The sequence below is a fragment of the Telmatherina bonti genome, assembly GCF_933228915.1.
Source record: "Telmatherina bonti genome assembly, chromosome: 3".
Lineage (NCBI taxonomy): Eukaryota > Metazoa > Chordata > Actinopteri > Atheriniformes > Telmatherinidae > Telmatherina > Telmatherina bonti.
Window position 1 is genome coordinate 13,298,676 of NC_136621.1, and position 16,414 is coordinate 13,315,089.

General features: G+C 41.9%; 1 protein-coding gene across 1 annotated transcript; it reads right to left on the reverse strand.

Moving 5' to 3' along the window:
* Positions 1 to 205: 205 nt before the first annotated feature.
* On the reverse strand, positions 206 to 3,488 carry LOC306774389 (neuronal pentraxin-1-like; the record flags this gene model as incomplete). Its single annotated transcript, XM_079264414.1, has 5 exons — positions 3,066 to 3,488; positions 2,594 to 2,801; positions 1,558 to 1,799; positions 966 to 1,145; positions 206 to 427 (listed from the first exon to the last, which is right to left on the reverse strand). The coding sequence occupies exons 1-5, from the start codon at positions 3,483 to 3,485 to the stop codon at positions 206 to 208; spliced, it is 1,272 nt and encodes a 423-aa protein (XP_079120540.1). The 5' UTR covers positions 3,486 to 3,488.
* Positions 3,489 to 16,414: the final 12,926 nt, after the last annotated feature.

Below are 16,414 nucleotides of genomic sequence, written 5' to 3' on the forward strand. Positions count from 1 at the left end.
TTGTTTTGTTTTGTTTTTGTTTTTTTGATTTTTTTGTTCCTCAAGATGAGAAGTGTTGTTTTGCACATGAATACCTAAGAATCATATAAATCCCAGATTTAAGCTTACCAATAACTCAGATAGTCTCTAACGAATGTCAAATGAGGACAAGAACGACAAAAGCTCAGAAATACACAGGGGCCTTTCTTGAATGCTGCGACGCAGCTCAGTTGAGCGAACGGCACGGCTCGAAGGTCCATTTGGTCGCCCCGCCAAATATTTCAATGTTGTTCTCTGTCCAGGAGAAGACGTTGCCGGCCGGTGCTTTGCTGTTGCAGGTCGCCAAGTTGTAGATCTCAGCAACAGAAAGTTTCCTGTTCCAGATATTTAGGTTTGCCAGCTCGCCAACGAAGGCTTGCGTTGCGTCGAAACCTCCCCCCAGGGTGTCCTGTGGAACAAGAGGAGAGGTGGGGACTGTAAATAGAGGAGCACACGTATTTTATTGGCTGAAAAACAAGGAGTCATCTCCTTTTCTGGTGAAGATTCTTTAAATTTCATCACCATGTAATGTGAGTTTTATTCAAAGTGTATTCACTAAAAAAGAAAAAAAAAAACCTGTTTGCAAACGCAGCTTAATGCTGAATTTATTTACAAAGACAACAGTTAAAATCAGGAGAAACTTTTATTTCTGAGCTTTTTATTCACTTAATCAACTGTGGAATCTAGATGTGAACCTGCATCTTTTACTTTGTGTTAATTGTCTCGATTTGTGCCAAATATATGAATTACACTCTAACTATGGCTCTAATTAGACTGCAAAGTTTTAATAAGCTTCTCTTCAAATGTCTCCATAGTTTCATGTCATGAATAAGCACACACTCTAATCTCTGTCCAAATATAAATGCATAAATAGTGGAGGTATTGTTTCCAAATGCTGTCTGTGGGGGATTTTAATCACTATCGCTGATTTGAAAACGAGCATGTACCTGCTCTTGTCCCAGTACCAGCACTCCCTCTGGTTTGATGGGGTGGTACGGTGCCAGATTTTCCCCATTGCCCCTCATCACTCCATCCTGGAAGGCTTCCCACATCCCATCCCGGGTGGTCCACGTGATGCAGAGGTGATGCCATTTCCCATCGTTGATGACAAACGGAAGCTTTGCAACCTGGAGAAGAGATTTATATTTAGAGTGTTTTCATGTTGACAATTTCCTTTTCATGCTTTAACTGCAGAGTATCTCCTCGCCTGAAAGCTCCCCACCTTCCCTCCCTCTTGCCGAATCACTTCATGTCTCCACCTCTATATATATATATATATATATATATATATATATATATATATATATATATATATATATATATATATATATATATATATATATAAACTGCCTCTATTGCCCACTTTAGCACCTATTTCTATTCTGAGTCCAGATGCAGAGAAACTGGAAATCCCGCAGATATTTATCTTCCAGCTGCAACTGCTGCAGATTATTCTGCATTTTATGTCATCTTACATGTAAACCAAAACAACAGTTTTTTTTTTCTTTTACAGATGAGGGCACACTCATTTGCTTTTACCTTGTCATTGATGAGAATCTCCATGGGATTGTTCCCCCACTCAATCAGCACCAGTTCGTTGGCTTGACCTGGAACAGCGTAGGAGAAGGGTGTTCCCACCCCAGGAGAGGCGTTGGACTTTATCCACAGACACACACTGAAGGAGTACATTTCAGGAAGGCTCCTCTTGGCTTTGGCGTACATGTAGTTGGTTCTCAGTGGGAATGTGAGCTGGAACTTATCTGTTGCCCTGGTGTCTTTACCTGTGGGTGAAAGTAATGCCAGTTAAAGCATCAGTATTATTGGTATTTTGGCATTCGTGTGGATTCCACACATAAACTGTAAGGAGTAAAAACCTTTTTCTTTTCTCAATGGGTTGTTTTAAAGAAAAGAAACACTGAGCTTGTCTGACATATCAGTTTATTTGCTCTCTCCTTTGCACAGTGATCATTTACTTTTTCAGGTTTTTGCTGACGCATAAGATGGCTGTTATCTCCTCCCGTGCTTTCATATATATATATATATATATATATATATATATATATATATATATATATATATATATATGTGTGTGTGTGTGTGTGTGTGTGTGTGTGTGTGTGTGTGTGCACGCACGCGCATTTGCACGTGTTGAAATACTGAACAGTACACAGCTCCATCGCAAGGCGCGCCCTGCAAACTTTCTCTACTCCTGACCTTTGGAAATCTCATTTTGTGCACTGGCTCCAGCACGAGTTTGATGGTTCTGGCAGAGAAAAACAGAAACTACTCCAAGGAAAGCGGCAAACAGGTACCGAGTTATGTAAAGCAATGCAGCTCTCCTTCCTGCTCCCTCCATATCTGTGCGCAGCGTAATGGTTGCGGCACAGAAGCGGTTTAACAGCGTATGAATGCTGTAGCACAGAACGTGTCTGATCCCTCCTCTGCAGGCTGAAGCAGCTCCGAACTAATAAACTAATTAAACCAACCCCTAATCTGGCTTTAAACTCCAGCACAGAGGTGTGAAAGCCACATTGAGCAGGTTCAAATCCTTTGCGCACTGAAAATCCAAAAGCACCTTTCTCCAGATCGGTGATCCGGTGGTGCAGAGACGTCAGCGTGGACTCCACTCGGCTCCTCTGCTCCGTCTCATTCCTCGATCCAGGTTTGCTTTCCTCTAAAGTGTTGACCCGGGACAGAACCTGCTTCTCCATGTCGTCTATCTTGTTCTGCAGCAGATCTTTCAGGCTGTTGGCTTGCACGGTGTTATTCCCCCGGCTGTACTGCTGCATTGGACAGATCATAACAGACACTCAGTTAAAACAAAAACAACTGGAGGAATTTCTCACCTTCCTAAAATATGGTCCTAACTTGAATGTTAAAGTTTAATCTTAATTAGTTTCTTTGATGTGTCTGTGACACAGCACTCTTCTATGTGAAGCATCTCTCCAGCTGAGAAAGATGTCAGAACAGCAGAATTACACTTTTATCCGGTTGTCTTATTCACTCGGGAACCTCGTTTTATGAACTTCTCTCCTCTGCTTGCCTACCTCCAGATTCTCCAGTCTCTGTTTGAGAGTCTGTAAAGTCTGTCCCAGTTGAGCCAGAGTATCCGTGGTGCCCCGAGATACATCTCCCATTGTATTCTTGGCCCCCGGCCTCCTGCCGCCGGGTCCCGCCGCCGCCGGGAGGCTCTGACTCTCACAGCGGCTCAACTTGGAAGTTAGTTCCCTGATTGTCTCTTTTTGATTCGTAATGGTTTCCTTTTGCTGCAGCACGGTCTCTCTCAGCTGAGTGATGGTAGTCTTCAGGTCTTCCGCCGGCCCGCTGTTCTGCATCGTGGCCGTACACAAGTCCATATCTTTGGGCACCGACGTGCAAATAAACTGCGTCTGTCCGAAGTGTTGCGCGGAACTCTCCAAAACGAGCAGGCAAGAAAGTAAAAAAAGTTTCCACGAAAGTCCCTCCATGGTTCCAGTCACGAATCGCAGCAGTGTGTGTGCGTGAGTGGAAGTGCGCGCGGGATTTCAGCACCACGGAGCTGTCCACCGAAGCTGTGAGGCGCCGCTGCTGCTGACTGCGCTTTATATAGCGGACAAACCGCAGCGCAGATCCGCCGCATCACTAAGGGGAGGCATCGGGTTCTGATACACCTACTGAGTCCTGCCCCCCCTTTTAAGGTGGTCCTCCCGCGAACAGATCCTACAGAGGCAGCGAGCGCGTGCACCGAGTTGGAGGCAACTGGAAGACTTTCTAATGAAAGGAGAAAATGAAGCAGAAATCCTCAGAGAAAACTGAACCTGTCTGTGCTTTCTATCCTCTGTTACACACGCTGATAAAGATTTAGGACTGTGCCTTTAAATATTATTTCATTCTTCCATTTGTGTGTTTTCAGAACCGTTTTGATGCTTCAGATTTACCACTAAAGATGGAAAAAACTGCTTTTAACTACTTCATGGTATTAATAAATTGTAAAATAAAATATATAAAAAACTCTGTTTTACTTGCAAATAATGTTTGGAGTGCCCGAAATGAACAAAAGACACGTATAGTGTGTGTAGTCTGTATTTAGTACTTGAAAAGAAAGAAAGAAAGAAAATATTAGAGCAGTTCGGTTCCCTCTGTTTTGAGTTAAACAAAAAAAGGAAAGATGTATAAATGAATATCAATTCAGAAATGGTATGTTTTAAAGTATTTCTTTTGTTCATTTGGCAGCTAAATAAATAAAACATCTTTTCTTCATGGGTTAAACTTTAATTTTTCCCCTGATTTAACCCGCAGAAAGAGCTTTTTAAGGTGACGTGCCACCGCTTGACTTCACTTCCAGCTTTCTGAGAAGACGTCGTCAGTCCACCTTAAATAAACGGTGCTCTCCATCTTCCAGAGAAGTGTGTCCCATGGGCAGAGTCCCCAACGCAACCCTGCATTTTTTCTGCCTGTCTTCTGCTCTGTAGGACGCGCTCGCGCGTGTACTACCAGGCTTCCACGCGCCCAACAAGATGGTGCATTTACACTGTTTACAAGTTCCAACACAACAAGCTGCTCCAGATTCCCCCTCTTTCTTTCTTTCTTTCTTTCTTTCTTTCTTTCTTTCTTTCTTTCTTTCTTTCTTTCTTTCTTTCTTTGTGTTTTCCGTCAGAAGAAAACGGAGCAAAGTGGGAAGGAATTTGCTGGAGGTGCTGCAGGCTCGTCTCAGTCATGTTAAATGTCTCCACTGCGAGAGCAGGGATGCTAAAAGGAAAGCAAACTGGCTCCGTGGAATTACACAGACTGTTACATAACCACTCTGGCATGCAGGGAAGACGCCCAGTGAAGAGTTTGACTCATTGTCACAGTTTATGATGAGGACAGAAAATCACTGGAGGTACTTTGTGGGTGAAGATAAGGCTAAAATATTAGAGGAATAGTAATCTGTAGCTATAACACATTTAAAGCTGCAGGACCAACATTTCCCCTGCAGCAGTGTAAGAATCATCAGATCAACATCCACTTATTTGTGCAGCACAATCTTATAATATTTAGATTTTTGTACCTTTACTTCCTCAAACCTCTCAAAACGACTAAAGATGAATATTATTGAAACAAAGCAATAACGTACAACGTAAGCACGTTTTCCATTTTAACAGAGGCGGGGTGATGGGTTACAAATTACTGATAAAACGATTAAAAAAAATAGATTATACATGACCAAATAGTCAGGTCTTTATTTAAAAATAGAAAAAGTACAAACAGTTTGACATCACAAATCCTCTACTGAATATTTTAGGAAACTTTAGAAAAGCTAAAATTAAATATATTCTGTTTTAAGCAAGTAAATCTATAAGTCTGAGTCATTAATACACAAAGAAGAGAATAAACACATTATCAGGCCCGCCTTGCTCTGCATGGGCCAAACATATATTTGTCTTTCAGAACAAAACACAGTTGGGGATTGTTTGAGCATCATATATTTATGTTTCCAAGCGATCAGTAAGTGAACTTTGGATTAATTCTCCTATTAATAAAAGTGTGCATAAATCAACACTGTATGAAATGACGATGATGTCATTGGTCTCTCGTGTAACCAGGTTATATTAACAGTCAGGTAATTTGCCAGCTGAGGAGCTGCTCTCAGACAAATGAATTCTTCCTTCCTGTGGCGTCAGAGCGCTGCGTAAAACTGTGCCATCGAGCCACAAATGTGCGCTGTGGACGCGCTGAAAGGAGGATTTCATTTCCTCTCTGTTGCGTTTTAGGACACAGTTTTTAGTCTTGTGTATGTGGCAGGAAAACTGCCCAAGCAGTGTGCTTTAATTTGTCTAATTATCGATCCAGCGCGTTGTAATCAGCAAGGTGCCACCCCGGAGGCGCGGAACGGTGGAACAAATGGTTAATGGCGGGGTCTAATTGCCAAGACGGAGGACAGGCGTCTAACAAATTCCCATTGACTCAGCACATTGCACATAAAAACAGTTCTTGCCATTAGCACAAAGTGAGATCAACAAGTATTGTTTGAATCGACTAGTAGATCTGTGCAGCTTGTTTACCAAATGGGGGCAAATTGAGTCGTTTTAAAGCTTTGGATGAGCTGAACTTTATGTTAATGGAAAACCAGTGCCTCCCACTGAGAGGCAGCCAACTCCACCAGCAGGTAAGCGCGCCACAAATGTATCTATTCAATATTCTTCTCATATCACAGGCAATAAAATGAAATCTGCAGCACCGTATGTTCAGCAGTGTTCCCCCCTCATTTCCAAACTCCTCCTACTGACCTGCTCCCACACCCAGAAAATCTGCATTAACATGTCAGCAGTTTCTGACTGAGCTATCCAAAGCAACCCAGTTTGAGCCACTTCATGGCTGCCTCTCCCATAAGAAACCATGCTGATGCCACGTGATCTCAGGATTTCTGGGTATTCCGCAATGTTTGGGAAGGAATATATTTATTTATTTATTGATTTATTTGTTTAACCTGTTCATATTTCTAGAGCGCAAGGTCAGATTTTGCCTGTGAATGCACCAGCCAGCAGTCTGGCTTGGACTCCAGGGACTGGAGTAGAAAAGGCCTGATATCAGGCTCACTGAATAATGCAAAGCATTATAATAGAACCTGCTCTCTAAAGGCAGAGATAGATAAGAACCATTTCACACTCTGGAAGCAAACTGCTTTCTTATTTATCCAGCATGTGCAGCGACACAGCAGCGAGAAGATGCAGGTGATGGAGCTGGACTGTAAAGCTGGCAGTGCAGGATAAACGCAGCGGTGGCTCCACTGGTTGCAATGCAACGTGTTAGATGTGTCATTTATGGTTAACTGTATTTCACAGTTTTGTTCCACGTCATCTCCTTATGTATTAGTAAGAAAATAGGAAATATTTGATTTAGCTCCCTTTAAACCCTCCTACACAATCTTTCTTATCTTTTTGAAGTCTTCAGGAAGTTCTCCAGACTTCTCGAGGGACTTTCCAAAGCTCTTCATTAGTTCATTAGTTGTGCCGTTCTCTTATGATGCCACACGGCTTCAGTGATGTTAGAGTCTGGCTCTAGAGTGGATTCACCTCTCCATCAGACCTGTTGTCACTGCGTTTTAGTCCAGTTCTGGTGTCATGTGGCATACTTCACATTTTCCCCTGTTTTTCTTCTTTTGAAGTAGCTTCTTGACATTCACCTTTCCATGGAGACCACTTCTGATGGGAATCAGGTGCATCTCTCAGGTCCTGTGACTGATTTGCTCCTGTTTTCCAAGGACACCTGTTTCAGACCCTGCTGATCTCTTTTATGTAGGTTTTCAAGATTTATTCTTGTGTCCTGCTCTTGACTAGTTTCCTCAGTGTGAAGGACGAAGGTTACACATTGATGAAACACAAAGTTTTTGGCTGACCGATAATGTGATGTTGTCTTCATGCATCTCTCCGTTTAGATGGAAATATTGACGTCCCTTTTGCTCTGCAGATGTCTCATATATCACTGCTAAAATCGCATCTCATGCATTGTTTTCAAAAAATCCCACTGATTGTTCAATATATTTTAATGAGATAGATAGATAGATAGATAGATAGATAGATAGATAGATAGATAGATAGATAGATAGATAGATAGATAGATAGATAGATAGATAGATCATTTATTTAAATCTACCTATTGATTTTCATGTTTTCACATTTTCACTTGCTATGACAGGAATGGAAATCACAATATTGTACAGATCATTTGAAATAAACACACAAAAAACTAAGAACATAAAAAAAAAAGACTGGGAAGCAAACATGAAATTACTAAATAACCCTTTTAAATTTACAAAAAGAATGCGCCAGTGCGATCAATATATCTTCTGCTGATCTGTAAGCAAGGAAAATCAATCAAGTGACTGATTAATCAAGTCAGTTTTGTCACCGCACTTTGCAGAGGACTGATGCTCCATCCATGTAGAACATTCAAGCTGTTCAGATAATTAAACTCAGACTCCTTTTAATTTTACTATCACTTCATGATTTCTAACAAAATAAATAAATGCCTGACTACAACATAAGAATTTCCCTTCCAGAATCACTCGCATATTTTCCCTTTCCGACTTGCTCTGTCCTCTTTCTGCTTTCTGTGGAAACGCGTTGGAAACTCCCCTCTTCCTCCAAGTCATTCCCTCTGAAAAGCAAACTCATCATTTCAGCAAACCTGATGCAAAAGATTAAAACCCGCTGCGTCTTTTAGGCCCAATTTGTCCCTGAATGTGTTGAGGCGAAGGTGTAATGAGGAAAACGTTGTTCCTGGAAGCAATCCAACACTACGGTTTGATGAAGAGCACTGTCGCTGCAAAAGCGCTAATGTCCAGGCTTTAGAGAATTATGATGAGATTAGCTAAGCACCAGTGTAATGCTTAATACCACCAGTATTTGTTTATGTCACTTTGCCTTTTAATGGGAAGTGAATGAGTTACTGAGTGACTCTCCAGACTCACTGAATGTCAATAAAACGATATTCCAGCATGTGAAATCATGAGATATTGATTATGCAGACCAAATTATTCACTTATGTGACTCATTCGCATACAGGCATGCTGCGGGAAATTAAGGCTCTAAAAATGAAGCTATTTATAATACTGATGTGTGTTTCTGCATGATTGGTAACCACTATTCATGATCCTGGGAGCATCTGCTTCCCTCTAGCTTCTCTATTTTCCTGCTGTACCTTGTGGGAAAACATTCAGAGGAGCAGACAGACAGACTCCCACTGGAAACGCCCCTCCCAACTACTACTTCATCTCCCTTTCGGGAGACAAATGGCTGGAATGGAGACATCAATGCAGCAGCATCAGAGTTGAGGCTTAGGTTACCTGACAGGGCATCTTCATTCCCTGTGGTCAGAAACAAAGTGTGCAAAAAGGTAAAGCCATCTTTGCAGAACCTAGACAGAGCAAACAAACAGGAAAGTGTGTCACATGTCACAACTGGAATGAACAAAATGCAGATACAGTATCATACAGAAAACCCAGATTTCTCTCAAGTTTGTCTCCAAGCAGATAGGCTTTTTTTTTTCCCCACTTTCCAGTTTTATCCTTGTAATTGATTTTCAGAGTGATGAGGTTTGTTTGCCTTTTAAGCCTCTTAACGCTGACCAATAAATCATTTAAGAGTATAAAGAAAGAGTGTTCATAACCTAACATAAGAACTGGTAATGTTTGGACAAATAATGGATAACTTAGCAAAGAACCGATTTTAAATTTGATCTTAAAAAGCATTTTTTCTTTTTACTAACAGCCTGTCACAAAAACACATTGTTTGTTTGTTGTTTATTTAGTTGCATCAATCAAGATTTTTTGTTCAGCATTGAAGCAAGCAGAATAATGGTCTGGATGCTGTGTTCTGCTGAGCAAATTTAATGTGCCAAAGGGAGCTTGGCAAAGTATTGAGACAGATCCCCTTGATATTATTTATTTTTATCATATTTTTCTATTTATTTTGCATAATTGTTCCTATAACAGAGTTTGTACTGCTGGACCAGACCAGAGAGGACAGAAAAGGGACAGAGACAGAGAACCAAAAAAAAAAAAATCAGAGAAAAACACCTTGTAGAGAGAGAAAGAGAAAAACAAACATACATATGCATATACATGCGCATATACACACATATGCACTCACCTAGATGAACACATACACATGCCCCTCTGTGGGAGGACAAAGCCATTAACTGTCGGGAGCACCAGAAACTAACAAGTTAAATCAGAAGGATAGAAAGAAAACTAGCTGCTGTTAGTAAATAAACCTCCAGACGACTCATTGACTGTGTCGCATGCAGAACAAATAGAGTGGAACGTGTTCAGAGAAGACTGATCATGCCAATGTGACCCTGTCCACACAAGGGCAAGAGGCAGGCCAGGGGAACCCCGAGTCCCGGACAACCGGTAGTCACTCCCAAGCACAGATCCCAACCGCCCTACTACGGAGCCAGCCATGCATCCGTCCAGGAGGTGGCAGAGAGGGGGCGCCAGCCAGAGTCCCACACTGTCAGGTGGAACAGGCCCCAACGGGGCCCAGACTGGCAAGGGCCAGCCCCACCGGGCAGCAGCCGCCCAGGACAGACAGAGTGAGGGCCGCAGGGTCCAAATAGCCTGAAGGCAACCCCCCATCCCCTGCAGGCAGAGGGCCCATCCCACGCCAACGGAGTGCCAGGATCCCCAGATTGTCACCGATTGGCAGCCAGGCCGCACCCTGGTGCATCAGTCGCGTTCCACGGGCACAAGACACCCCCTAATACACACACACGCACACCCATGCACCCATATTCCCTCCCATGCTCCATCTCACACTCCATTTTTCCCTCCTTCATCTCATCCTTGTTTTTTGGCTCACGTCTACTTTTTGTGTTCCAGACTCCTCACAACCAGTTTGAGCCTGACCTTCAACACCAAACCTGCATTTTAATCAATTTGTATATTTTTTGGCTGAGTTCTGGGTTCTATTTCTATATCGTAACATCCAGAAGATGAGCCCCCAGCAGCACTAAGCATGTCCCCATTCCTCGGGCCCCTGAGGACCAGGACAAGCCAGGGGCAGCTGCCCCAACCATCAGAGCCCTCAGTTGCCCGAACAAAAGAACAGCCGCTGGCCCCAGAAGGCACCAATCGACCACACTCAAAGGGGGCTGGAAGCCAAGGAAGAGGAGGGGTGGCAGGAGGAGACCCCAGATCAAAGGTCAACCAACCCCTCACCCACATAAGACTCCCCCACCCAAGGACATGTTGCAGTCCTTCCTCGTCTACACCTCATCCATACACTCACCATCATCCTAGTATACATACACACATTTTGACACATACAGGCCCAAACAAACATTTAGTCCACCCTCCAAAGCCATCCTCCAGACCCCTACAACCCACCCAGACCCCTGTCACTCTTATTTGATAATAAAAGTTTAAAAAAACACCCTTTCTCCCTCTCCATTCTATCTCCCCTCAGTAACCAGACACTTCAGCATATCATCAGGGGAAGCCTGGAATCGAATTCCCAACTTTCCAGTTATAAGTCAACTATTCTTCCTCCTGAGCTACAGCCACCTAAACACATCTGTCTAAGATGATTTCTTAATCTCCCACAATTGGAGTGAATCCATGAATTTCTGTACTGAAGTGCTTTCTCTTACTCACTACCCCACCACTGCTACTCTTTTTTCTGGCTTCCCTTGGAGGTTTAAGCGTTTTTAGGCTCAGATGGAGTCAGTGGTTGGCTTGTCCCGCTCACGACGATGCGGTTGAAACACTAGTCAAAAAACTCCTTCGCTTTGCTCCAGAGCTTACCTTGAAAGAGACTTTTTAATTATCTGCTTACATAAACAGTTTTAAGATTTAAATTGGCAGGGATATGATGTAGAATCAATGTTTGTTTATACGTGCTTTGATTAAATCTGCCGTCTCACAAAAACCATGTCACTGTCCCATCACTTACCTGCACCTTCTCTCCTGCATCTATGAAGCTTAACAAAGGTAACACAGTGTGACAGATGTAGTGTAAAACTACGTTAAAAGAATGTAAAGGTCTGCATGCTGGGATGATCTTGTAAAGAATGCTCTCCACTTACCCTCCTTGTTGCCCAGTAAGATGTCACACTGTAATTGCAAAAACTGCTCCTTAATAAAACCCGTTTCATGCCCAAAGTCAACCAACTCAAAATTTCCATTCTTTGGAAAATTCAAACCATGAAAAACATTTAGAGACGGTAAATTCTATGAGCCCATATGTGAATCATATGAGTGACAATATTAATCACAAATAACATTTTATTATTAAAACAAACAAAATATGTTTCCTTTAAAAATGCAGTACAGGTTTATGAATACGCAAGGTTGTGGTGTCAAGGAGAGAGGATAGGTTGGCAAAGATGTAGGATTAAATCTTTTGGCCCTTAGTTCAAATCCTGACCTGAACAATGTTTTTTTGTTTGTTTGTTTGTTTGTTTGTTTTTTAACAATCATTTCACTTTGTTAAAACAACAAATTATTTTTCTGTTATACTGGACAATTACTGCAGTTGAGTTAAAATTACAAGGTCGTGGTTGGAGATCGATGTGCATAGTTTACTTAACATTTTTATGGGTTGAAACTTCACAATCTGATGGATTCTACTGTCACATGACTCAACACCATCTGACACAAAACTCACATTTCTTTGGGCCTGGACTGTGGGACAATAATGTTTTGGATGTTTGGAGAAATGTTCCTATTTGACCGCTTCTGGGTGGACAAATATGGCGGGCCTTTAGTTCAGTCCAGAACAAAGGATGATCATCCTGCCTGCTTAAAATCAAAGTCAAACTTTAAAACAGCAGCAGTGTTTTGATGTGAGCTGATTTTCTGCTTGTTTTGTTCTGAAATAAGCAAGAAGCTTTAATCTGGAGGTTAGTGTCTTTTGTTTATGCTTTTATTGATTTAATTGGCTCCCTCTGCCTCTTTGGTCCTCTGTTTTACATGCCTTAGCTCTTTGACCTTATGAAACTGCTCATTTACAAAAGCGTAAATTTACATCTGACTACCTTCTATGCTGTTTTGCAGCAGAGCTTGCTTTTAACCTTGTTTATACACTCATTTAACCAGTCCGTGGTTCACATACACCCCCAGCCTTTGGATTGAAATGTTATTATTCTGACCACCAATAAGTAATAATTTGTTTTTATTTGGAGTGATGTATCCACTCCTCCTAACTCCTGTGAGATACTAAGGATTGTATTTATTTCCCATGAACAAGAAATCCCAGTAAGGTTTGGTCAGTCTGATATAACCAATTGCTATCAATACTACTCATTGGATGGGGGTCCTGCCAGGGTCTGTCATGGCTGAGAACACAATCAATCTTGACCATCTTGAGTATCTTTCCATCCATCCATCCATCCATACATTCATTTTCTTAACCACTTCCAATACATGTCCAAGTCCAATTAAGGGTTTCTGGGGAAGCTGGAGCCTATCCCAGTAATCATTGGTGAGAGGCAGGATACAGCCTGGATAGGTTGTCAGTCCAACACAGGACCTATCTTGAGTAAGGAAGCAAAATTATTTCTATACTGATGAAGGATAATTGGTGGTCTGCCAACTCCCCACCACCACCCAGCCAGAAGGTTGGCTGGTGGATTCTACCAGTTGATCTGCTGCTGGTGGCAGGTGGTGAAGGTTTCCACACACAATTAGTCTGTCATCAAACCACAATCATTTTGTAAAACTTGCTCTCCAAAACCACCAAATTCATTCACTGCAGAGATCAAAGCTTCTGCAAAGGAAAAAATAAAATAAAAGTACTAATAAGTCCAATTCAGAGACGACTCGCCCCATCCTAATATAACCATATGGAGTGTGTACAGCTCGGCAGATACAAACGTAATTACAAACTTCTAGTGTTGATGATAGCTGCTGCATGTAAAGGGTTAAAATGCTGCCCAAGATGGGTATGGTTGCATTATAAAATGAATGGATTTAGCCATAACATGATCATCTTTTTACACTAACAGTTGGTGCAGCAAGGCTGACTCGATAGCTTTTTATGTAAGTCGATTCACGAGCCAGGACAACAATGTCAGCTGACATAATTTACTGATTGTTAAAGGAAGGATGATGTGAAGTACGCATCTGTGGTGGTGTTGGACGAGCCAGGTGAGGGAGACTCAGGGTGGGGTGACTAGGGTCTGGACAGGAGATGGTAGTCGGGCCGCCAAGGAAAAATTACATTGAAGGAAGAGAGACCAAATTTAGATGGAAGGACAAAGAAGAGATGAGGAAGATGAAGGGTAAGGAGCCAGGGAGCAGGGATGGAGAGATGGGGAGTGAAACAGGCCAGGAGAATGGGTGGCTGGATGAGGGGATGATGGATGAATCCAACAGGGAAGGTAGAAAGGAAGACGTTGAGAACAGAGATGCCTGGGAGAACGAGACAGGCAGTGAAGAGAGCATCAGAAGGGTCAGCGGGTGAGTAGAGCTGTGGTTGACAAGTGTCTCTGCTGCTGTATCTAAGCATGGGTCAAAGAACCGCTTTGGTTCTGATATACTTCACAGCTGATTAGGCTATAACCCACCAGTAAAATTTGCATTAATCACTGGTTAATATTTCCATTTCTACCACAAATGTTCTCTGGTGTAAACCAAACATCGTGTAGACAGGAAGCAGTATTTCCTGTCAGTACAAATTAAACAGAGAACATTCATATGTGATATTTTTTAAAGAAAGTTTTGAACTGGGTAATCCGATTACTTGGGCACTTTAGTTTAAATGAATTTGACTTCTGATTGCATCGTATCCTGTCTTCACTTGGTTGGTTTATTGCATACATAATGGACTAAATGAAAAACAACCTTTTACATGTCAGTAAGGCTAAACGGGAAAAAACTCCAAAAGACTCGCAGAACCTTCGCGATGTCACGCTCGACTGTAGTCACGAAGAAGTTGTCTGTTCAAAGAAAAGAAGCTCAGCAAGAACTTTAAGTGTGAATCTTCCTTCTACTGGATGTTTCTGGATTCATGAAACCATTATGTATTATGTAGTAATGAAATCTTTTGTATTGCAGACATTAATATTGGAGTACAAACACTGTTTTTTCAAAACTAATATTATTAAGGAGCCAAACCACTGAGGTTTGCCACTGCCACTGAGGATTCTCTTTTATTTAAGTGTCTCTGTTTCTGCTTCCAGTATGTGGCTCCACATCTCACATCCTCTTAAGTCTAACAAATTTTCAGTTGTGCATCCAGACAGAAACAAACATAAAGCCTTCATAAATTTTAAACTCCATCATGATGGTGCCACAGCTCTCGCAAAGCTTTGCACTATTAAAGACAAGTTGAGGTACTTAGCGTTCAGTGGCAGAGCGAAGCCGTCCCACCGTGGGGAGCAGGTGTGTTTTAGGACTCAATAACATTGTGAAGATGAAACCCTGTAAAGCAGAAGAGTCTGTAGTGGAAATAGAGACAATGAGCTCTCGGCACATCTCCTCTCAATTACATCAAGTGACCGAAGTGTCTCCCTGTAAAATACAACTTTCTCTGCGGTGGCTCTCGTGTGTGCAGGCGGGGGTTATCTCCCCCTAAAGGACATTCAGTTGTGACTGGACTTGAAATGAACAGATATTACTGAGAGGGGAAACAAAAGAGAGTCCATCTTTAAAACACGTTAAGCTTCTTTATTAGAAACGTGAACGAATAAAATACAAACTTACTGAATTGCTTGACTTTAATGTTTTGAGCCTCAGCAGCTTCTAGAAGCACCTTCAGCAGCAACGGCGTGAAGTAATCACTATCTGAAAGACATTATAAGTCTCTCACATCATTGTGAAGGATATTTGCTCTACTTTGCTTCACTTCATTGAGGCTTCAAGCGTTGCTCTCTGCACAGCTCTCTGAAGGTCCCACCTCACCATTTCTGTCAGGTTTCGGTCTGGACTTTGATTGGATCATGTCAACACCATGGTTTCCTTTCTTTTTCTGCCTTTCTGTTGTAGATGTTCTGCTGTGTTTGACATCATTTTCCCATTACGTGAAACATTTCAGCCAAGATTTATCTTTCAGGCAGATGGCCTCATGTTTGACTTTGTTATTCAGAGGACTTTTTCATCTCCTCTGTAAGGTGTAAAGCCCCAATGATAATCTCTTTACCACTGTGCTCGACGGTTGGTCTTAACGTTACTTAACGTTATTTTACACACCTGAATGCTGCAGAACAGCAACCTGACTTCCGTTTTTAGAGCCAGTCATCCTGGTTATGACAAGGAACTGGTGTGTTATAGCAGCATCTGGCTTGTACTGGCCTTGTTTATTTCTGTGGAAGTGGTAAGGGTGGACTTACACACTGGCTCTGCATTGAGGCTTATTTTCTTCCTTTCATTTTTTATTTAAAGCGCACAGTAAATTGCTACTGTTGATGACTTTAGAGTGCATTTATCTATTTAACAGCTGCAAAATTATGTTATTGCAGCCAAATGTCCCCATGTAATAACATGTGGTGTCAAAATGATCATAGTGTAATCTTCTGCTTCCTGGTATCCATTAGGAGACTGTACGCACGTGTCAGATAGTGTTCAACAGCAGTTTCAGAAAAGTTTTTACTGTAAAGTGATGCAATATGTCTCAGAAACTCTGTGCATCAAACATGTCACATCGGGCTTTGTAGGTTCATTTTTAGCCTCGATGACAACTAGATGATTTTTAAAGTGTCTTGATGCATAGATGAATTAGAGATGAAGTAGAAAACTTTCCGTATCAATCGAGGTATGACACACAACGTAACATGATGGAAGTTAACAAAAGGAAGACTCACACTGATAACAAGCCGCAGAGATTAAAGGGAAAGAAGAAGATTTATAGGGTGGGAACCGTTGTCTATAAAAGTTTTGGTTGCAGCACTACAGGCAGCTTCTCTCAGTCTTAGACCATAGAAAGAGCCACATCTG